This window comes from Myotis daubentonii, chromosome 4 (assembly GCF_963259705.1).
Source record: "Myotis daubentonii chromosome 4, mMyoDau2.1, whole genome shotgun sequence".
Taxonomy (NCBI): Eukaryota; Metazoa; Chordata; class Mammalia; order Chiroptera; family Vespertilionidae; genus Myotis; species Myotis daubentonii.
In genome coordinates, this window is record NC_081843.1 from 85,156,225 (window position 1) to 85,180,137 (window position 23,913).

General features: G+C 39.7%; 2 protein-coding genes across 3 annotated transcripts in view; one reads left to right on the plus strand and one right to left on the minus strand.

Annotated features, from left to right (window-relative positions):
* The first annotated feature begins 9,592 nt into the window (after positions 1 to 9,592).
* Positions 9,593 to 15,203, plus strand: SMIM15 (small integral membrane protein 15). 2 transcript variants are annotated; one of them, XR_009452673.1, is made up of 4 exons: positions 9,593 to 9,711; positions 12,242 to 12,378; positions 13,281 to 13,599; positions 13,782 to 15,203. XR_009452673.1 is itself a non-coding variant. In XM_059694574.1 (3 exons), the coding sequence occupies exon 3, from the start codon at positions 13,308 to 13,310 to the stop codon at positions 13,530 to 13,532; it is 225 nt and encodes a 74-aa protein (XP_059550557.1). In that variant the 5' UTR covers positions 9,593 to 9,711; positions 12,242 to 12,378; positions 13,281 to 13,307; the 3' UTR covers positions 13,533 to 15,203. The 2 variants fall into 2 exon arrangements, 1 of the variants encoding a protein (XP_059550557.1); XM_059694574.1 differs by having other exon boundaries at positions 13,281 to 15,203.
* A 4,820-nt stretch (positions 15,204 to 20,023) lies between these two features.
* NDUFAF2 (NADH:ubiquinone oxidoreductase complex assembly factor 2) overlaps positions 20,024 to 23,913 on the minus strand; it is a 109,765-nt gene continuing 105,875 nt past the window's right edge. Inside the window, exon 4 of the mRNA XM_059694573.1 lies at positions 20,024 to 20,340. Within this exon, the coding sequence (XP_059550556.1) occupies positions 20,092 to 20,340 (249 nt within the window). The 3' untranslated portion in view covers positions 20,024 to 20,091. The remainder of the gene's footprint in view (positions 20,341 to 23,913) is intronic.

Consider the following 23,913-nt stretch of genomic DNA (forward strand, 5'->3'; position numbering starts at 1 on the left):
CTACACAAAGTATTAAATGCAAAAAGAAATCCTTGTTAAGGCACAAATGACTTGCATCCTTAAACAGGATGTAGACAGCATATTTACACAAAACCCTGAACTTTTCTACTCAAGCTACGAAATGCCATCTCTCCAAATCAATTAATTTTTGGTACAGAAAGAAAGTGCTAGCCTTCCGGATAGAATACTGCCTTTGATAGCATGTTTTTTTCTGGAATCATTTTTTAAATATTTGTTCAAAAATACTAGTAGCTCATAAAGCCTGATGTGATTTTCAAAAGGATATGACCATAATGCAAGGTTATAAAAGATGTAACTGAGAAATTGTGCTTTAAGTACTTTATGCATGGGCATAAGTGACTTATGAACAATCTGTTATAATTTGCTTTTAAAATGATTAAACAGCACCTTTGAGGGGAAATCTGCCCTTTCCTTCAGCTGAGGTGGCAATTCTTAGTGACATGATTATACTAAGACCTGGAAGATAAAGCCATGATCAGCTGTTGTTACCCAACAAAAGCAATTCTGTGTCAGCCACGATGAGTTACTGCAAACATGAGAACTGAAGCTAGTGATCTGGACTGTTGAAGCTCTATAGCCTTTTAAACATTCATTCTCTGAGCCACCCAGTTTTAATAGTCTAGACATGCTTATTTGGGGCTTAAGTTTGAATTTATTAAACTAGCTTAAAAGATAGCTCAGTTGGCTGCCAAATTGAGAGACAGGTTGAAAACAGACGGGACAACTAAAAAACTGTTAAGTTTTCCTTTCGCAGTAATGAGTTAGCAATCTAAAACAACCTTTCATGTATTCCAGCCTTGAGCAAATGAGTAAATACACTGAGGATAATGGCAATCAGGTTTCCTTCTGTTGAGGAAATTACCAAGATGAAAAAGGAAAACTAGAAAGTAGTGACAGACTGAAATTGAAGTTACCAGTATAAACCTGCGGTTTTCAACAGGTATAGAAGTAAATATAGATATCCGTATATATATCTGCCTGCTGAGAGGGACTGCAAGCAATGACACATCAGTAGCAATGAGAAAACTTAGCACTCAGCTCTTGGTTCCTGAATTCCATTCTCCACAAAAAGAAAGCAGGGCTCCTTGAAAAAAAAAAAAATATGGCTGCTTCAAGGGCTGACGCAGGGAAAATACAAGATAAATTTGGAACATGTGGCTGTACCACAAAGTAAGAAAGGACTCAAAGAATGATGAGGACATCATTTTTAGTGGCTCAGTTGGTTGGAACATCGTCCTGTAAACCAAAAGGTTGCAGGTTTAATCCCTGGTTGGGTCATGTACAGGAGGCAACTGATCCATGTTTCTCTCTCACATCGATGTTTCTCTCTCTCCCTCTTACTTCCTCTAAAATCAATAAAAACATATCCCCAGGAGAGGATTAAAAAAAAGAATGATGAGGACATGACACAGTGGGGCTCTTGACACATACAGGCCACATTCTGGGGCTCTCATTGTCAAATCTGGGAGAAATAGAACATCTAATAAAAAATAATAGTAATGGATTTTAATGCTAGGAATCCAAAAGTCCATCTGCTATTAATCAACCAATCAATCAATAAATAAATGTGGGAGAAGGGAAAACACTTTTATTAGAATGTCAACTAAAAAATATAGGTAGAGCCCAGCTAGTGTGGCTCAGGAGTTTGAGTGTCAACCCAGGAATCAAGAGGTCACGGTTTGATTCCTGGTTAGGGTACTTGCCTGGGTGGGGGCTCAATCCCCAAGTGAGGGGCGTGTACAGGAGGCAACTGATGAATGATGTTTCTCTATCATCGATGTTTCTATCTCTCTATCCCTTTCCTTCCCCTTTCTCTAAAAATCAATAAAAACATATTAGAAAGAATTATAAAGATCAAGATAATATTAAAAAATATACATAGGTAGAATGATGGAGTTAGAAAATTGGCCACTCACTTGGATAGGGACAGGGAGGAGGGGAAGGTTTAAGCGTCTTGTGGTGAAGCATTCAGTCCCTACAAGGCCCAGTTACATTCCAAGAGCTGTTTTTCAATGGGCGTACAATTATCTGCTGCAGATACATGACCTTGCTCTAGAACCCCAGGGACCTGCATTGTGATTCTCCTCTGGACTTGCCATAATTCCCACCATTGACACTACAGTTTGCTGGATCAGATGGTCCAAGTGTCAATCAGGGATGTTTGCCTTAAAGCCTGAAACTGTTGCAGAGCCCTTTCCTGCTCTGGGCCCCATTCAACACTGGCATCTTTCAAAGTCACTTGGTAGGTAAGTGAGAGCATTATTCCTAGTTATAGAATGTGCTGCCGCTAGAAGCAAAAGAGGCCTAGCCTAAGAAAAATATGCTTAAAAATAAATGTAAGCATACAGGTCAGGATGGATGCTAAACATGAATTTCAAACTGGGTTCTTGAGCTTCCTGACAGTAAATCAGAGAGAGGCAAGACTCTTATCAAAAAGTGGCTTCCATACCTGAAACCATGAAAGTCCTAGAAGAAAACTCCCTGACACTACTCTCATTTTCTGGGTAGATCTCCTTGGGCAAGGAGAACAAAGGAAAACAATAAACAAATGGGACTACATCAAACTAAACAGTTTTTGCACAGTATAAGAAACCAGCAATATGATGAAAATACAACGCACTGAATGGAAGAAGATAAAATAGTTGCCAATAATACATCTGATAAGAGGTTAATAATTAAAATAAAAAACACAACTTAACACCAAAAAAAACACAACAACCTGATTAAAAACTGACAGAGGACCTGACTAGACAGTTATCCAGAGACATACAGATGGCTAATAGACATATGAAAGGATGCTCAACACCACTAATCATCAGAGAAATGCAAAATTAAAACCTCGATGAGATATCACCTCCCACCTGTCAGAATGGCTATCATCAGTAAGTCAACAGAAACAAGTGTTGGCAAGGATGTGAAGAAAAGGGAACCCTCACATACTGTTTGGTAGGACTGCAAATATGTGCAGCCAGTTTGGAAAACAGTATGAAAGTTACTAAAAAAATAAAAAATAGAACTACTACATAATACAGCAATCCCAATTCTGGGTATTTATATGAAGAAACCTAAAATACTAATTTGTAAATATAAATATATATGGACTTCTATGTTCGCTGCACCATTATTTAAAATATCCAAGCTATAGAGACAACCTAAGTGTGCATTAGTAGATGAGTGGATAAAAAAGCTGTGGTACATTTACACAATGGAATATTATTTGGCCATAAAAGAGTGAAAACTTACCATTTGCAACAACATGGACTGACTCAGAGGGTATTATGCTGAGTAAAGTAAATCAAACAAAAACAAAGACCAATACTATATGATTTCACATAAACAATGAAAAGAGAAACAAACTGGCAGATACAGAGAACAAATTGATGGTTGTCAGATGGAGGAAGGTTAGAGCAGTGGTTCTCAACCTTCTGGCCCTTTAAATACAGTTGCTCATGTTGTGACCCAACCATAAAATTATTTTTGTTGCTACTTCATAACTGTAATGTTGCTACTGTTATGAATCATAATGTAAATATCTGATATGCAGGATTGTCTTAGGTGACCCCTGTGAAAGGGTCATTCGACCACCAAAGGGGTCGCAACCCACAGGTTGAGAACCGCTGGGTTAGAGGGCTGGGTGAAAAATGTAAAAGGGATTAAGAAGTACAAACTGCCAGTTGTAAAAATAGTCATAGGGATATAAAGTACATAGGGAATATAGTCAATAATATAAAGAGCATAGGGAATGTAGTCAATAATACCGTAATAGGTATATAGGGTGTCAGATGAGTACTAGACTTGGGGTGATCACTTTGTAAGTAATATAAATGTCTAATCACTATATTGTACACCTGAAACTAATATAATATTGTATATCAATTCTAATTGAAATATACATTTACAAATTAAATGAAAACAATTTTAAGTGGCTTCCAGAACTTTTTTAGAATAACACTCTGAGTCTAGCCTATCTTAAATGGGATTTTATATAAAGAGCACTGTATGACACAAAGGACAATGTTTTTGAAAATACAGCGAATGTGATTAACATGTTTTATATGGTTACTTCCAATAGTTTGCTTAGGTGAAGGTCAAAGTTGTCATATTAAAATGCTACTTAGTGAAGGTGATATTGCTTGGGCTGTTTTTGCAATACATATTGCTTTTACACTAAAGAATTCTTTTTTTCTTTTAAAATATATGTTATTGCTTTTTACAGAGAGGAAGGGAGAGGAATAGAGAGTTAGAAACATCCATGAGAGAGAAACATCCATCAGCCGCCTCCTGCACACCCCCCACTGGGGATATGCCCGCAACCAAGGTACATGCTCTTGACTGGAATCGAACCTGGGACCCTCAAGTCCACAGGCTATCCACTGAGCCAAACCAGTCAGGGCAACACTAAAGAATTCTTATACCATATGGATTAGTTTTTCCAATTGGACAATAGTTCTTATTTAATGTTTAGGAGACCATAGAACAGAAATAACAGATGACTTGACATGGCTAGTATAATTACATCATTTAGAGGGAGGCCTAATCATTGAATCTCTACATTCAGCAGGAAAGCTTAATGTTTCTCAGAACTTTAATAGGATTGCAAACCAAAGCTTTCGATGTATTTGCTAAAAATTTTACCCCCTCAAAAGGGTGCCCTTCTCTCTTCAGGGAATTAATTTGCTGCAAGTGAATATATAGTACATTCTGGAGATACAGAATCATAAAGGTAAACAGTTTCAGTGTTAAAAAGCAAAAACACCCAATTTTCAGTATTAAGTGAAAACAATTCTGTAAACTAAAAGCAGTAACATATAAACCACCTGTATTGACTGTGCACAAACACATTGGAATGTTTCTAAAGTATGTGGAAAAAGCCAGGGACAGAAAGGAATAATCAACCAGAGCAGCATCTGCTATCTTGTTTCAGTATTTCTTCTGCAATCCACATTGGGAATCATAAAGCTAGAAATATCTAGACAGGTCATCTAGGCTGCATATACACTCATGGCCCATTTTCAAAGATCTCTGTTTAGATCTCCAGTATAGCTTGTTTGTATCTTATTTCTCAGCACCTACAGTCTAGGACAAATTACCTTTATCTTATCAATGAAGATGATGAATCACTACATTCCTAGTACACACTTTTACATACTTGGAAGTCTTCAAGCAACTAGCCTTCTTTCATTAACAAGATAATCACAATTCTTTTTACCTTTCCCCAAACATCTTATTTGCTAACCTTGAGACCTTTCTTACTGAGCATCCCTTATTACTTTCCAAACCTGTTGCAACAGTTTGGTACTTTAATATGAGCTTCACAACTCCCCAGGGTTTAGATTATTTCATGATTCCTTCAAACACTAACAGTTTCATTTTTAAGAAGCAATGCTATAACTTGGAATCAATTATTCCAAACAATATTCTTGGTTCTGGGTTAACCGATCTCACATAACTTACCATCTAGTCGGAAAAACAGACATTAAATCAGTAAACAAATAGATGTCAAAGTGAGGTATTGTGAAAAAAATAAGAAATAGGGGTAGAGAGGGGTTTTGTGAGGAGGAAAGAAGGCAGTAGCCATGCAAAAATATGAGACTAATGTTACAAGCAATTTTTGACTAAAGTAGGTCTAACTGGTTATCCTGCTATATATGTATATGCATTCCTTCTGAATTAGATAACTTTGCACTGCTCCCTGCTGAATCTTCTCGTTCTTACTTTGAAAACTAATTCTATCTTTTAAAAGTATTTCATTACCTCCCTAACTGGTATATCCCATAAGTTTTCAAGAATGCCTTCTAATTTAAACAAGTATTTCATAATATTAGCTAATTATTTAAATTACATTTAACAATGGGTGAAAAATAACAACATTTGAAAAAAAGTTCTTTGTGTTACTGGATAGACCTAAATGACCTTTCTAGAAAGTAATAACTTGGCGATGCTTTATAAGCAAAACAGGCTGAACGCAAATTGGCAGAGTATGACCCATTCAGAAGATAAGACTAAGGAGACGACGGAATCACTGATCAGTTGCTCTAATAGTGAAAGGCCCAATACAGAAGTTAGAGGTTGGTAGACAGGTCAAGTATGTGAGATGAAGCAGCAAATCAACTGTCAAGGTTGGAGAACCTTGTGCACCTCAACAGCTCTTTGAGACATGCTGCCACCACCTGGGCAGTAGGCAATTTTGAAGTATAGGAAGATTTTAGTTGTGATTAACAGTTAATTAACAATTATAGAGTCAAAACGCACACTTTTCATTTTATGAAATCATCGTATTTTTTTGCCAAGTCTTTGAACATTAAAAAAAGGCAGAGATTTAGGCAGATGTGCTTAGAATCCTGCTGTACTTTTTTTTTAGAGAGAGAGGGGGAGAGGAATAGAGAGATGGAAACATCCATTAGAGAGAGATATCGATCTGCTGCCTCTTGCACACCCCCTCCTGGTTCATGGGTCAACACTCAACCATTGAGCCACACCAGCCAGGCTCTGCTCTGGTTCCTTATCTGTAAAATGGGTGTAAGAATACTATCAAGGGGGGTTGTTTAGTCTCAGGATTAGTGATAATAGATGTGAAGCATCTAGCTCAGTACCTGGTACATAGTAACAACTCATTAAATAGCTTTAAAAATTATTCTTCTTCAGTATATCTTCCAAATAGCACTAAAACTTGATTATTACTTTTTTTTTAAATCACAGAAATATGCCTATTAAGAAATGTATTACATTGTGTATCTATGGAAGAAAAAACTCACAATATAAAACTTAGGGAAGAAACCAGTTCCATCAAAATAAGTCAAATATGTTAAGTGTTGCTGCAGGGAAATAAGCACAAAATGTTGAACATGTAAGAAAGCTCTCAAAACGTTTAGTCAGGTCTGCCCTAACCGGTTTGGCTCAGTGCAAAACGTTTAGTCAGGTCTAGATCATTACAAGTGAATCTTATTCAGGTTTTACTCATTCACAATTTGACACGTGTCAGGGTAAAATGTAACTCTGTACCATCCAAAGAAAATACTTATAAACAAACACATGACAATAACTAGGAATTAACTTTCTAAGAGAAGAAAAACCTGTTACAATTTTGTAAGATTCCATTTTCAAAATATAATTGCAATAGAGCAGCGATTTTCAACCTTTTTCATTGCATGGCACACTTAAACTAACTAGAGGCCCAGTGCACGAATTAGTGCACAGGTGGGGTCCCTCAGGGTGGCTTGCGGAGATCAGGCCCCAGCTCAAGCCCCCAGCCTCGGAGCTCCACCTGGCACCTTGCCGTGGCCTGGCACCGCCCCCTCACCTGCTCCACCATGCCGTCTCCAGGGCGAATGATTGAGGCCTGGCCCCTCCTCTGGCTCCCTCAGTGGCTGGGAGCCGGGCGGTGGCCCCGCCCCCTGCCGCTGCCACTGGTGGCTGTCTGCAGGGCAATCGGTCCCCTGCTTGCATCTGCCTTGGCCTGGTGCTGCCCGCTCACCTGCTCCACCATCCTGCCATGGTCCCACTCTCATCGGTGCCCATCGTAGCTGGCAGCGCCTCTACTGCCACCCTCTGCCAGCGCCATGTCTGCTGACACTCGCCATGTTCCGTGCTGCCCCCTGGTGGTCAGTGCACGTCATAGTGAGCAGTCAAACTCCCAGATGAACTCTTGGTTGAATGACCACCTAAGGGGACAATTTGCATATTAGGCTTTTATTATATAGGATTCCTAAGTGGAACAACAACAAAAAATGGCTTTCTCTCTCCCCCTTCCTCTCCCTCTCTCTCTCTCTCTCTCTCAATCAATTCCTATGCAAAGACAAACCCTACTTAATTAAAAGTTTAATTTGGTTATTTACATGGATACAGTTTTATTTCTTAAAAATAAATACAGGCAGACCTCATTTCCTTGTTATTCTAAGCTGGTTTTATGAAAGACATTTGAGAGAGAATTAAAACCCATTTAAGGACTTTTTCAAATAAAGAACAAGACCTTAACAAAACTGGCTATGATGTTTCCACTAAATTCTTTATTCTGCATTGCTTATGAAGCATAAGTCAGAAAAATGGCCAAACCCAGTTCAACTGACAGAATTTGAAAGTGGAAAGAACACCAGCAATAACTAGTATACTTTCCACAAACAGAAGGGGAAAGAGGCTCAGAGTGACTTAGAGTATACATGACCAGCAGAGACAAATGAATCTCAACTCACAAACTGACTCTCACTACAGAAAGAACCAATCTTGACACCACCTCTCATTCAGGCAATTGCAGGTTGCAACAGGAGCTCAGCAGTGGCAACTCTATGCCATACCTGGGCTTGCAGCCTGCCCTGGACCTGGAAGCTAGCTCGGTAACACGACTGTGAAGGCATGGTCAAACACTAGAGCCAACGAGCTACAGAGGCTTTCTCATGCACTTTTCCCTCTGGCCCAGAGCTCCTATGCGTTTAACAAGGGATGCAGCAAACTGTTGGGGAGGCAGTAATGGGAAAACTGTCTCTCCACCTTGGCCTCTGGGACGAAGGTTGTTAAAATAAATTCTGACCTCCCTCCTGGAATTACCACTTGGACAAGTTTTAAAAATTCACATAAAGTTACCTCCAGCAAGTAGTTTTCGGTAAACACAGTCCAGGGACTGACTCTGCTTTTTCTGGCTACGACAGGTACAGGCTAGGTCCAAGTAGCTTTGAAACCATCATCCAAGTTTTCAAACAAGAGTAAGAAAACAACTGCCGCTAATAAAACATGCAAACATTAACATATGCCCAACGTAACACTATTTTAGATCATTAGATTATTTGCCAAGAGCCCGTTCCCTGGTCAATAATAGTTACTGTTGTTCTACCTAGACTAGTTATACATGTTACAGCTTGCTCCTCGGAGAGTACATTCCATAGTCTTTCGAGAATAAAAACCTGCTTTATTTGTCATACAACAGAGAAGAGGTCTTGCAACATGTGCAGAAGTAGTCAAACAGCGCGGTTCAGTGCAAGCCGTCACAAAGTCTGGTCGCCAACCAAGCCAGAGCTAATCTCGGTTCCCGCAGATCAGAAGGCAACATTAACCCACTCCTGCTGGTCGGCTCGTGCATCCGTTACTTGCGTACTGAAAGAGCAAGTGCCTCTGGGGGAGCTCGATGCAGTTTAGTTACTGATCGTTTACTTTGGGCAAATATCGATCATTCTTTCGCGAAATGAGTTAGGTTCTTCAATTAAAAACAAACAGCAAAAAGTCCTCACACAGCACGGCTGCATTTCCCCTTAGTAAGAAGGTTCAGCGCACCCACCAGGGTCCAACTGTTTTTCCGTCTCCTCTACGCGAGGCTTTAACTGCAGCGAAAGGAGTCGTTGGGTGGCCCTCACCTTGACTTTGGGCGGTTTGTGGGGACCAACGCCTTTCTCGCCGCCGCTCGGGGGTCGGAGTTCCCAGGGGCCCCACTGATGTTATAGCATATCCATTCCTAGATCCGTTCCCGGCCTCGGGGCCAAGGCAGAGGCGCTGACGTCCCACCCGCTCCCGAGGGCCAGTCCCACCCGCGCGGCCTCACCTGCCGCCCCCGCCCCGCGCCCGGGAAGCCGAGGTCCCGGCCGCACTCAGCGGCCGCGCAGCCGGAAACTGGCCGCTCGGCTTCCTCAGGCCGGATCCGGGCCCGGCCGACCTGTGGGCGGGGCGGGGAAGCGGGGCTTCCGCCTTCCTGCTTCCGGCCTGGCGGTGAGTTGGGAGTTGGGGTCCGAGTCCAGGGTCCTGGGCGCGATGCGCGGGAGGCTGTGAGCTGCTCGGGGTGGTGCGGCCCTGGCTGCCGGGGCCCGGGGGCGCGAGGTGTGGCGGGGCCTCCCCGTGCCCCCCGCCCCGCCCCCGACGGCCGCTCCGCGAGTCCCGCGGGCCCGCACTAGCCGGGGCCGGAAGGGTCGGTGCCGGGGGGCCCCAGGGGCTGGGTGGGGGAACGCGGGGGGAACGAGCGAGAGGGAGCCCCAGGGAAGAGGTGCAAGCGCGGAGGCGCTTCGTCCGCGCAGCGTCGGGCGCGGCTCTGGCCGGAGACCAGCCCGTGAACCCCTAACGGAAGCAGAAAGAGACATTTATTCCTGACCGTGAGGGAGGCCCCCCGGGAGGTGCGTGGCCTGTGGACTGGAACCCCTGTGTGTTAATGGGACAGCTTCGCCATAAACCAGGCCCTTCGCTCCTGCTTTATTCTTTATGGCAAAGTTCCTTTAGCTCCGCATTTTGCATGAGTTAATTCATTGCTGGGCTGGAGTTGAAACAGGCGGTTCTCTGTGGAGCCTCGGTCCCACTGTGTGGGTGGGAAGGTGAGCTAGGATATGGAACAAGTCTTAGGCATTTGAATGTGTGTTCAGCACAAAACATGAAGAAATCGTAGGCTATAATTAAAACCAGTGGTAGTAGTTTTCTTGAGGTGATGACATTGTGGGTGATTTTTGTTTTGGCTATCTTTTCTGATTCTTCTATGGAGAATACGAATCGTGTAATGGGGAAAGAGAAAAAAATCTTTAAAGCGTAAGGTGAGGTGTTTGATTCTGTAATTATGTACCTAATCCTATAAGTAAATAGTCGATGGCATATCCTATCTAATAAAAGAGAAACATGGTAATTAGCCATACCTCCGCTACCCTTCCCGTTGGCTAATCAGGGTGATATGCAAATTAACTGCCAGCCAAGATGGAGGCCGGCAGCCAGACAGCTTGAAGCAAACAAGAGGCTTGCTTGCTTCAGTGACAGAGGAAACCAACATTCCCCGCCTGCCGCTGCCGGCCTCTGAGCTTGTAGTTTGAAACATTGTTACAAATATAGAAGCTAAACAAAACCCCAGAAACCTGCTTTCAGCCAGCCGGGATGTCAGGGCTGGAGTTGAAACAGTGTTTTGATTATAGAACCCAAACCAACCAGATACCTGCTTTCAGCAGCCGAGGCCTAAGAGCTGGAGCCAAGCCTCAGAGCTAAAGCTGGCCCAGAATGAAAAAAAGAAAGAAAAAAAGGAGCAGTTGGGAGCTTCAGTCACCCGCCAGCCTGAAAACAGCTCTCAGCCCCTCACCCAGACTGGCCAGGCACCCCAGTGGGGACCCCCACCCTGAAGGGTGTGTGACCAGCTGCAAACAGCCATCATCCCCTCATCCAGGCTGGCCAGGCACCCCAGTGGGGACCCCCACCCTGATCCAGAACACCCTCAGGGCAAACCAGCCGGCCCCCACCTGTGCACCAGGCCTCTATCCTAAATAGTAAAAGGGTAATATGCCTCCCAGCACCGGGATCAGCGGAGCAGCGAGGCCTCCCGGCACCAGGATCAACGTGACGGGGGGCAGCGACCAAACCCCCTGATCACCCTGCGGCTCTGTGTGTGACAGGGGCCGGGGCCACAACCTCCCTATCTGCCCTGCTCGTGACAAGGAAAGGCGACCCAACCCCCTGATCAGCCCTGCTCTGTGCCTGATAGGGGGGAGCTCCCCAACCCCCTGATCTCCCTGCGGCTGTGTGTGTGACAGGGTGCGGCGCCACAACCCCCTGATCGGCCCTGCTATGTGCGTGACGGGGTGGCGCCGCAACCTCCCTATCCACTCTGCCTTGAGTGTGACGGGGCGGTGCCCCAACCCCCCAATCAGCCCTACCCTGAGCGTGACTGAGGGTGGCATCGCAACCTCCTGATCCGCCTGCTCTGTGCATGATGGGGTGGTGCCCTAACTCCCCAATCAGCCCTGCTCTGAGCCCGACCAGGGGCTGCACCTAGGGATTGGGCCTGCCCTCTGCCACCTGGGAGCAGGCCTAAGCCAGCAGGTCGTTATCTCCTGAGGGGTCCCAGACTGCGAGAGGGCACAGGCCGGGCTAAGGAACCCCCCCCCCCCCAGTGCACAAATTTTTGTGCACCGGGCCTCTAGTTTAGTATAAAAAGTTCAAGATCTAGGAATGGATATGCTATAACATCAGTGAGCTAACATCGTTTTATGTCACTGAATTATAAAATTCACAATTGTATTGTTGAAATAAGTTATTTAGTAAAATACATGCTCTCCAGTAATTAGGATTTTCTTATAGGGCATTTGCAGTTGTAATTATTTCTTTCTAATTAGGAAGAAAGAAATTGATATTAGATGTCTATAACGTGTCAGGCAATTTTAGGTGTCATTTATAGGTTGCATATCTAGTATTTAGAAGTTTTTCATTTAAAATTGTATTGTAATTATCCTGAAAGTTGTGATTTAAAGCTTGTTTTTTATTCTTTCAACCCATCCAGCTTATAGAATTTTAACCTTCTCTCAGAAGTGTGTGGTAGAGCTAAAGAAGAAGACAACCAACCAGGGGTCATCCTTCTGAAACTGTAATTGGCTCACTAATCCAGGACAAAGTTAGAGATCACAACTCAAGCATAAGGTAGATAATTTTTTAAATTCCAGCTGAAATTGTAAGTGACTGTATATATACCCATTCCTACCAAGGTATTCTAATTCTCCACTTTGAATAGAGGTTGACACAAATGTGAAAGGTAGAAAAGCCTCTAGGGCACAATAAAAAATGACACTCAAATCCACACTCTCCTCATTTGCCAGATGGCCCTCCCTTATCAACTCAAAAGGGAACAAAATCCATGGCACCTGTCATGGTTAATTTTCCCGTTATTAAATATATTCTCATTGATTAAATTATGTCTTCAAGTAGGAGTCCTCAAAGCTGAAAGAGGGCATAAAATAGCACGTCACATTTTGCTTATATCTTTTTGCATATGAATGGATAGTATTGCAGCTTCTTCTCCTTTTTATTCCTGGAAAGGGCCATCCATTACCTCTCCTACTCCAAGCATTTCTTATACTCTGGCTTGTCTTTTTCAAACACCAAAGTTGATGATTTGTATTTTTGTTAATACTTAATAGTACTAAGGCTATGTAAAAAAACACAACAAAAACAAATGGTACTTAGCTGTTTCTTGGAATGAGTATATAAAACTCAAGATTCTTATAAAAGTTTGCTGCTAAATAAAATTTATCTTGAATATAGGCAACACGTGAGAATGCATAGCCTTTATGACAGATTCCACATGGATTTTACTTTTATTTTTTATACCTTCACATCTTTTAAGTGTCAGTTTTCTGGTTGTACTAGTTGAATTATTCTTTCTTAACTGGAGATATTAGTCTATTAAAATAGTACTAATTAGTACTTTTAAAAAACAAATAACTAATGAGTGATAATGGAATTCTGAGTTAACTGACTGTATAATGTAACTTTTTCAAAATTTGATTAACTACATATTCTTTTCTCTTGTTCTCTCCTTCCAGTCCCCTTTTCTTAACACCGTTACAAAGATGTTTGACATAAAAGCTTGGGCTGAGTATGTTGTGGAATGGGCTGCAAAGGATCCATATGGCTTCCTTACAACCGTTATTTTGGCCCTTACGCCATTGTTTCTAGCAAGTGCTGTACTGTCCTGGAAACTGGCCAAGATGATTGAGGCCAGGGAAAAGGAGCAAAAGAAAAAACAAAAACGCCAAGAAAATATTGCAAAAGCTAAACGACTGAAAAAGGATTGAAGGAATGAACAGGCTCTGCAACCAGAGGAAACTCTTTTGGGAAATTATGCAGCTTTGGAAGGACCCTGTAAGGTTTCTTATCTGGATTTATGATAGTATTTAATAAACAAAGCCTGAGCATATGGAAGAATCATGTTAGTTCTGACCGCTACTGCAGCAGCTTTTAGGCTTCTGAATAGAAGTCTATTGACAGTTATTTATTATGCCAAAAATGCTTTCTAACTGACTTAGTCATTTGCCATTTTGCAGCTTAATACATCCTGTGGAGAAAAAATGACTTTAGATTATGAACTCTACTCAAATACTGGCTCAAAAAGGGTCCTGTTCTGGACAAAGGAAACTAAGAATGTAAAAATGAGAACTGTCCTGAGGTGAAAAGTATGTTTTGGCTTAAAAAGAGATACAGCATATTAATTATATCTTTTGTCATTATTACTTATATCTTAGAATCATTTCTGGCTTTCTCAAAGCAATTATTATTAATCAGTGAGTACTTCATTTTCTACATTTTCCTCATTCTAGCCTTCGAGAGACTGGTAATTATCAGACATTCTGTCTTTTTTAAAATCTAATTTTATAAAAAATTCATCTTGACTGTATAGAGTACCACCTACTAACAGTTTTTGTACTTATGAACACTGCCATTTACTTAGAGATGACTTGTTGAATAGAGTAACTCTGTGATTTAAAGCTTGCAGTAAAAATGCTAACCCTTGTACTTTGGAACCAGTTTATTCTTCCTCGTGCTAAGAAATGTGAAGTAGTTAAAATGTCTTATCTGATAATTTGCTGATTATATAGATACCTCTTTTAATTTTTATTCCATTTCTTGAACTCATGTAGTGATGTTCTATAATTTTTGATCAAACAAGTTCACGGTGAAAATTAAAATTTCAATTTTGTTTTCAAGGAACGCTAAAAGAGTATGTCATATTTCATAAGTTAAGTGCATGGTCCAAAATTTTACTTGCTATCACTATTTAATAGCTCATTAATATTTTCCTCATCCTGATAATGAATTCTAAATTACAGAAATTATCCAACAGCTTTAATTTTAAAATGAAAGTAGATATTGAAATAAAATTGATACATTTTTATAAGGGGCTTTAGTTTTTTTGGGGGGCGGGGTAATTAAATAATTGAAGTTAGTTATGTTATGGAAGTTAGACTTTTCAAAGCGTTATGAATTTCATTTGTAAATAAGCATACTTGTAAAAGTTGAGGCTAATGTTTCTTAAATGAGAACCTAGGACCCAACCAAGTATGTTTATGGACCGGTATGGACAGTACTACCACTAGGTTGTCAGTTCCTACCTGATGCCATTGTAAACAACACATTGCAACCTAGGCACTGAAATAACCCAGTGTTTAGTTATGAGCTAGTAATTCAGGTGATCAAGATATGCTTTTTGTATTATTGAAATGAAAACAATACTTTAAAAAAATGCTTAGGTTTAACTACTGACCCTCGTGTCTGCATAAGCCAGTTTAAGAAAAAACTAGGTTAAGATATATCTAAAATGCTTTTGGGTTTCTGCCATCAAGTTGTTCACAAAAGGTATTTATATACATAGGTCTCACTTATGGCCACATTTTAGAGTAAAAGTACTACCACAAAAGAAATATTCCTCTTAATTCTTAGTTATCTATTAAAGCTGTGGTTTCATTGGTTCTGTTGTGATAATTTAAAGGTATTAATTTAACTGAAATATTTTTTTCTATAATTTCTTTTATAGTCTTAAACATATGCAAATTTTATGTTTGTTTGGCATATGGCATTTGTTGTTCTTTAGCTTTTCCCAACACTTATGAGGCCTTTTTATACATGTAAGGTCAGTAGATTTTACAGTATTGTGTCTGTGTCTTAGTGTGTGTGTGTGTGTTTATGGGGGTGGGAATTCAAAATTGAGCCTACTGTGAGATTTGGGATTTTTTAAGAAAAATTAATCTTTTCTCATTGAAACAAATAGCACTGTAGTTAAAAGAATCACATTTACTATTATCCAGAATACTTCTTTTAAAAAATTGCCTACTTATATTGTTTGAAGTTCTGAGAAGTAATACAATCACCTTTTTTTTTTTTTTTGGCTGGTTTTGGGGTAAAAAAGACAGGCTGCCTGTAGCAAACATTTAAAAACCCCTCCTCCTCTCTGCGAAGTTTGTGGGTCGAAATTTGATCCCTCGTGTCCATGTGATAAACTCCAGCATGGTATTACTACTGTATCAGATGTGCAAGGGCATTTCTAACTTTATTTCTTGAAATTATAGTAAACAAACTGGAAATAAGCTTAGGAAGCTATGAGCTTGAAACCCAATGTTGAAATCCTATATAATAAAAGCGTAATATGCAAATTAACCTAACAGAGGAACAACCCAGGGGGCGGGGCCAGTGAACAGGCGGCGCCAGGCCAGCCAAGGCATGTCAGCAGGCAGAGGGAGGGGATGGCGATGGGGGGGGGCGGGTGGTGGAGAGCGGCAACCAGCAGTAGCAGAGGCATGATGGGTGGGGGAGAGGGGTCAGAGCCGACTGCTTGCTGGCCAGCGCCATCCTGATGGCCCACCCAGTCACCTCCCACAGAGGGAGGCCCCCTGAGGGCTCCCAGACTGCGAGAGGGCATGCAGGGCTGAGGGACCCCGCCTGCCTGAGTGCATGAATTTTTGTGCACTGGGCCTCTAGTCCTATCTAATAAAGAGGGGATATGCAAATTGACTGTCACTCCATAATAAAGATGGTGCCCATAGCCAATAAGGAGGGGATATGCAAATTGATGTGACAAAGATGGCGGTGGCTGGGCCAGGATGTTTGCATTGTTGCCATGGTGACGACACAGGTGTTCCGCCCCACCCTCGGAGGGCCTCTGGGCAGGAGAAAGGTCTCCAGCTGAGCATGAAGAAGGAAAATGGAGATATGAGAAAATTGTCTTTTGTAAGGAAAAGCTTCTTATAACAAAACTAGAAGACTGAGGCAGCGGAGAGCATCTGGGCAGCAGGCTCAGAGCGGCCAGGCCCCGCAGAGAGCAGAGAACCACAGAGAGTAGGCCTAAGCCATCAGGGCTCCCAGATTGGAGAGGGCTCTCCTGACGGCTCCCAGACTGGACAGAGTGCAGGTCGGGCTGAGGGAATCCTCCTGCCCCCCTCTCCCCACCCCCGTGCACGAATCCTCATGCACCGGGCCTCTAGTAAATTATAATTAACAGCTCCTTACCCATTCCATCTTTTCTTATAGATGAAGTAAAGGAAAGTGGCAAGGGGCACTTTACACCTCATATGCTTTTCACTTAGAGAAAGTTTGGTTTCTATTTAGGAATGATTGCTTTTATGTTTGCAATTGGTTATAGTATCACTCTGGTTGATATCCTATCTGGACAAATTCTGTATCTCTCAAACATTAAAAGGGATTCCATGTTCAAATACCAAAAGTTTCAGAAACATAAGGTAAAACTTAGGATTCATTCCTTCATCTATGTTGGAGTCTTTTAACTTAATTTGACTATTATAGACTCTCATCTCTAATTTTTTCTTCAAAGAACACAAACAAAAAGCTTTGGCTAAATAAATTCAGGTTTTATTTTAAATAGTGTGGGTAATGAGATGGCCTTAAGAAAATATAATGGTATTGGCTCAATGCTAATTAAGAAATAAAAATTAAAAAGAAAAATGATAGCTAGAAATATGTTAGTAAAAGTAGGAATGGCAACAGGTAACAGATAATAGGGAAACATTATTTCTTCCATTTTTGTTGATTTTTAACTTTAAATATCCAAAGCATAGCTATTAAGCTAGATTTATAGTATTAAACCCAACAGCCAACACATTTTCTATACTGAAATAGTTCTTAAAATATAATAAGCCCAATATTGATTAAAAATATATATTATATGCATGTATTGTAGAGGCATAAGAAATCAGGAAGGATTTACCTCTGAGAAAGTACTTAAATTTTTTAAAAAATTGCATAGTTTTGAAGTCTGTCTTGAAGAGGTGAAAAACATTTTGTTTAAAATAATTATAAATGTCCAAAATATAACAATTTAAAATATGAAATATTGTAGACAAGCTAATATTTTATTTAATGCTTTAATTCTGCTTTGCATGTGCCTGGCCTAAAAGCCAAGTATAATGAAAAGACTGTTAATTAGGTCAAGATTACAGATCAGTTTTTATGTAGGACATTTAACTCTATTCTGATACCACCTAACAGTCAAGCGGTCATCCTAAAAATGGTAGCCTTGAGGAAAGGAGTGTGAATGGGTTACTACAAACTTCCTCACCTTTCAAAATGACTTTGAAAGTGCATATTCAAATGATGGTGGGCCGGTACCATCTTACTGTAACATAAGGTATTTTCCCACAAGAACTCGGCTGGAAATTTTAAAAAATACATTTTTTGCTGCTTCTGTAAAATATTTTAAATGAAAACTATAAAAATTAAAAGCAATATAAATTCTGTCATACCTTAGATGTCTATAAACAGGCTATATATATATGGCAAACATTTACTAGCACAAGAGATACATTAAGCTAATACGAATTTGGCAATAGAAATATTCTAGCATGTTAGGATATTTACAATTTTTCTTGTAATCTAGAATTCAAGAACATCTTAATCTTAATTTACAATCAATTATACTATAAATTTTACCTATTTTTATGTTGCCTAGTTCCTTTTTTGCCTCTATGGTAAAATGTACTAATACTTTCTACAGTGGAACCTCGTTTCTCGAACTTAATTTGTTCCAGACGGCTGTTTGAAACCAAATCATTTTTTCCCACTAGAAATAATGTAAATTGAATTAATACATTCCAGACATCCAAATGATTCCCTGTTTTAACCTTATATACAGCACATGTCTAATGTACTGTTTAATCTATAAACACTTTAAAAACAAAAAGGGTATGAAATGTAAATGAAAATTTAACAAAAAGGAAAGGAAATGTATAGTAAAAATGAAAATAATAATAAGCAGCAACAAAAGCAAGCAAACAAACAAACACACCATGAAAATACAGCACAATATCCTGAGATTTTAACTGGTAAACTGACTCATATTCCCTTGCTGCCTGAGAGACTTGTGACTGATCATCTAGCTATTAGCATGAAAGAGTTGTCAGGTTGAGAAGCCAATTGTTCAAGATGGGAGACGTTTGAGAATTGAGGTTTGATTAATGATATAAAGAGATAGTAATAGGGCTGCTGGAATATTATTATCATCTAGCAGCTTTGCCATTAAATCAGTATTTACAGTGATTAGACTTGATTACTTGTTTTAGTATATTTTATGAAGTATTTTTCTGTAGTTTATTAAGCAATAAAAAAATTTTACCATCTATTAAGTAAAAATCTTAACCTTTGTTTTAGGAGTTCATTGTTAACACTTACCCAAGGATTTCCTTATATTATTCAAAGCATTAACATTTGGATCATTTATTCAGTACATATTTATTGAGTGCCTATTAAAAGGCCAAACACTGTGAAAAGAACTCTGTATTAAAATTAGAAGACTAACTAGCAACAAAACTAGTTTGTACACTTCAGAAAAATATATGACCCTTCAAAAATACCTTTGTATAAAATCAGTGTTTTAATTTTGTCATCCATCTACATTTTTCTTCAATATACAAGTCACTGGAATCCCCACTATCAGTGGAATCACTCTCTTAGAATCCTCTCCTATTTTCCATTTTCTCAAAGTAATTTTTAATCTCATGGAATTCTAGTAATTGTACTATTTCTGTTTACTCTTCTCTCAGACTTTTGTGATGGATAGTCTGCTTCTAATGGCCCTAATTCTTGTCCTCAACTCAATCCTCAATCAATAAGCTAGCTTTTGTCCCATCTATTCATTGAGGGCATACAGTTTTTCTGTTTTGTTTTTCCCCATTTGTCAATCAAGTTTTCTTGGTCTAAAAATGTTTTATCCAATTTTATGTACATGTTGTTTTTTTTTTTTTAATATGTTTTTGCTGATTTCAGAGATGAAGGGGAGGAGAGAGAGCGAGAGTGAGATAGAAACATCAATGATAAGAGAGATTCATCATTTGGTTGCCTCCTGCACGCCCCCTACTGAGGATTGAGCCCGCAGCCCTGGCATGTGCCCTGACTGGGAATTGAACCATGACCTCTTGGTTCATGGGTGGACGTTCAACCACTGAGCACACTGGCTAGGCTTCAATTTTTATATTCTTGATTAATCCTTAGAATCTTAGAGAATGCCTCTCCAGAAATAGTAGTCTTCTCATTTTTTCTTTTATATTTAATCATGTAGGAGAGGTCACTATCCTTATCATTTCTACCAAAATATATCTTGGAGGTCCTTAAATGATAAGGATCCAAAATCCTGAGCATTTCCAGCTATATTATACTTCTTATGGGAACAATCCAAGGAGGGAAAAACTAAGCACATTCCTCACATTTCTTGTGCATACTAAAAAAACCGAATTCTTAAACTTAATGGAATAGAGAACTATTGTATAGTAATAAAGTCACAAAGTAATTTTTTACTTTTATTTGTTAAAATAGTCACATACATATAAATGAAACAACTTTTTACCACGGCACTCATTGATTGCGCTTCTTGCTGTCTTGTGGCATCCAGGATCCCGGTTGAAAGGTTTGACCAGTGCTGGTGGGATCCACTGATGGTTCATCTTTTCCAAAGTATGGGGCAGATGCATGGCCTTTAATCTGAGTTTCAATTGGTGGAGCCAAGAGTTCATTGCTTTCTTTACTAAGGAGTTTTTCTTTTTCATAAAATTCTTTGCTTTTTATTTTCATTTCTTCTCTATACTTTTCATTCTTTAGTATTTCCTGCATGAATATATAGATAGGAGAAACTTAAATTTCTATTTAGAAGAAAACCCAGCCTACAGGTTGTATTAAAAAAATAGCTAGTAAAAAATAAAGTATATACTTGCTTTGTATTCAAATAATACATAGATATATACAAGATGTTTGAAAAAGCTCTATCACATACCAGAGTTACTTGAATTAAATAGTTCTGTCCTTATTTACTATAATAAAAAGATGTGAAGGACCATAACATAGAAATATTTACTACTCAATAAGTGAAACAAACTACTTAACATGAAATATTACACAACAGCATAACAGTCACTCTATCAAAGATTTTCTAAGCTTAACAGCTATTTTCTGCCTGAAAGCTGATCATCAGTAATCATACTTTTTACTGGAGATGAACTGAAGGAAAGATGGCCTCAGAATGATGCCCCTACCAGTCTCCTCTGTGGGAGTTAAAGTATGGATGCTAAGGCCACCCTCTATCTTGGTCAGAACCAAGCCCCATCTACTTTTTCTGCTCTGGAGTGGTATGGCAGTCAAGCAGAAGAATGGAACTAGAGAGCTGAGCATGCTCTACACATCAGTTCCAGGTAGCGCTTTGCAAATGGAAATGTTTCCTCAAACCAGTGCAAGCAGTTTGCAATGCAGCCTGTCTCTCAGACTTGCTATTCTGTCTGTATACCCCAAATTACAAGGAATCTGTCACTGCCTTTTATTAAATACTAGAGGCCTGGTGCACAAATTTGTGGGGTCCCTCGGCCTGGCCTGCGGGATCAGGCTAAAACCAGCTCTCCGACATCCCCCAAGGGGTCCTGGATTGTGAGAGGGCACAGGCCAGGCCGAGGGACACAACTGGGGCCAGGGAGAGATGTGGGAGTTTGGCCAGCTGAGGAGGGAACACAGGAGGGCTCCAGGGCGTGTCCAGCCCATCTTGCTCAGTCCCGATCAGCCAGACCCCAGCAGCAAGCTAACCTACTGGTTGGAGCATCTGTCCCCTAGTGGTCAGTGCACATCATAGCAAGCAGTTGAGCAGCCTTAGCATATCATTAGCATATTATGCTTTGATTGGTTGAATGGCCAACCAGTCGACTGTACACTTAGCATATTAAGCTTTTATTATATAGGACAAGGCCATCAAATTAAAAAGCACCATTGTTTGCACCACTAGAAAGCAATTAATACTCCTTCACAGCTGGTTTCAGAGATGTTAAAATTTGAAAAGGTGTGCATCTTAAAAACATGAAATTCAGTCATCATATTTTTTTGCTGATTACTTCTTTCTCTTATGTCTTCATGATCAATTCTAAATGGGTGACCATTTTAATGTTCTTTTTGCTATGTTATTTTCTAATTTTTAAAAAAGAACATATAACATAAAAAAATGTGTTAATGTAATGTATCTGACAACACTGACAAAACCAAGTACTCCCAAGTTAATTGTTAATTTCAACACTTTAAAATGACACTTACAAAATATATATGACACTTAACAGCAACATCTGGGAATCTAAATGTATGATGCAATCTTGGTTTCTCAAATGAATTTCAAGTAACAATAGTCCTTGAAAAACATAAGCACCAATCCTATATAATAAAAGGCTAATATGCAAATTGTCCCCTTGACTGGGAGTTCAACCAGGGGGAGGAGCCGGCCAGCCAACTGCCCGTGGCCCCTCCCCATGGCTGGTCCCACCCTTGATAAGCCTGATGGGGGCGGGCTGGCTAGACCCACCTGTGCACGAATTGGTGCACCAGGCCTTTAGTATTTAAAATAATCGTTTGTACTTAAAGGGAAAAAAAGGTTTTGGGGGTTATAGTGTTACAGACTTTTAGACACAAAGGGCCCATCAAATGAAACTTCCCCCTCAAAGCAAACATATGAGGGAAAGAATATAAATATTCTTGTAATTTCCACAAAATAGACAATTCCCCACATATAGTTTAATAACCATAGTAACTATGAGTTGGGGACAGTTGCTGTGAGTGAGGGTGAGAGTAATCTTTGCCTCTCATACACTGTAAAATTCTCAGGTGATATGACCACATATCATAAAGGATCTCCCTCAATATTATACTGGGAATAGTGGAAGCAGAAGTAAATAGTTTTCCATGCTTCCATACTCTTCAAGATCCTCTATGAACCTTGTTTTCATGGAAGGTCTTTCTCCTGAGCAGAATGAAAGGTTCAGAACTGAGTTGAACTTGCACTAGTAACCCAACATGGGTAGCAAGAGCCTACTGAGATACTGGTTTGCCTGGCTTTTGTATGAGGATCAGCCATATGACCTGAAGCCTGTACCTACTTATTTGCTTCAGTTCTACTGTTGCAGTCTTACAGCTGGTGCAAGCTTCTGCCTTCTGCATAAAAGGAAGTGGACGGCAGAAAGCTGTTCTTTTTTCCTGCCTTCACATAACTTCTCTTTACTTACCATTACTCTGAGCACTCAGTTTCTGATAACAACTATTTAGGCAAATGGAGAGCCAATCAAAATATGTTAATTAATTTAACATATGAAGATGGGATAAAGATTTCAGAATTGAAAAACATGGAGACTAATTTTTCCTAAAAAAGAATTTTCCTTTCTGTCTTTTCAAACAAAACTAATTGTTATCAGACCCTTGCTAACAGCTTCCATTAAAGTTAAACAACATAAATCATTTATGAAAGGAAATCTAGTTTTGTAAATATTTGGAATAGATAAAATGAAAGTAGTTAAGTAGAAAAATAGGAATTTGTAGACTTACAGATAAACATGTCATTTTGTAAGAAAGCCTATTTTACAGTAGAAACTCCATAAAGCATGAATTTTCCTTATATTCTCTTGGAACAATATCATCTTAAGTCTCAATATGTTTATCAGTAAAAAACAGTATGTTTCTTTCAGTGTTTGTAGAGGGATAAACCGAGAGTAAGTGGGCCTTCCTTTACATGAATGTTAATATATTCAAAATAAGTATTTATCATTTTATATACTATTACTGCTTTACTCCCTGTCAATAAATATTCTTTAATATTTTAGAAAAAAAGATGGTTGTGTGGTATTTTATCACTTGCATTGTACCATGATTTATTTAAGGAATAACTCATTGTTGTTTCCAGTATTTCACTTTTCATTTAAAAAAAAAAAAAAGCACTATGATGATCATCTACAGAGAGTACTTTGACAAAAATATAGTTTCAGTTCCAAATCTACTTCTGACTAGCGGTGACACCAAGAAAGCCACTTAACTTTTTTCAGTCTCAGTTTCTTTCTTTCTTTTCTTTTCTTTTTTTCCTTTTCTTTTCTTTTCTTTTTCTCTTCTCTTCTCTTTTCTCCTTCCTTCCTTCCTTCCTTCCTTCCTTCCTTCCTTCCTTCCTTCCTTCCTTCCTTCCTTCCTTCTTTCCTTCCTTTCTTTTTTAATATGTTTTTATTGATTTCAGACAAGAAAGGAGAAGAAGAGAGAGAGATAGAAACATCAATGATGAGAGTGAATCATCGATCGGCTACTTCCTGCATGCCCCCTACTGGGGATTGAGCCTGCAGCCCTGGGCACGTGCCCCTGACCAGAATCGAACCTGGGACCCTTCAGTCTGCAGACTGA

Excerpts from the sequence above, each read along its gene's own strand:
- SMIM15 (XM_059694574.1), top strand. The coding sequence starts at position 13,308 with ATGTTTGACATAAAAGCTTGGGCTGAGTATGTTGTGGAATGGGCTGCA.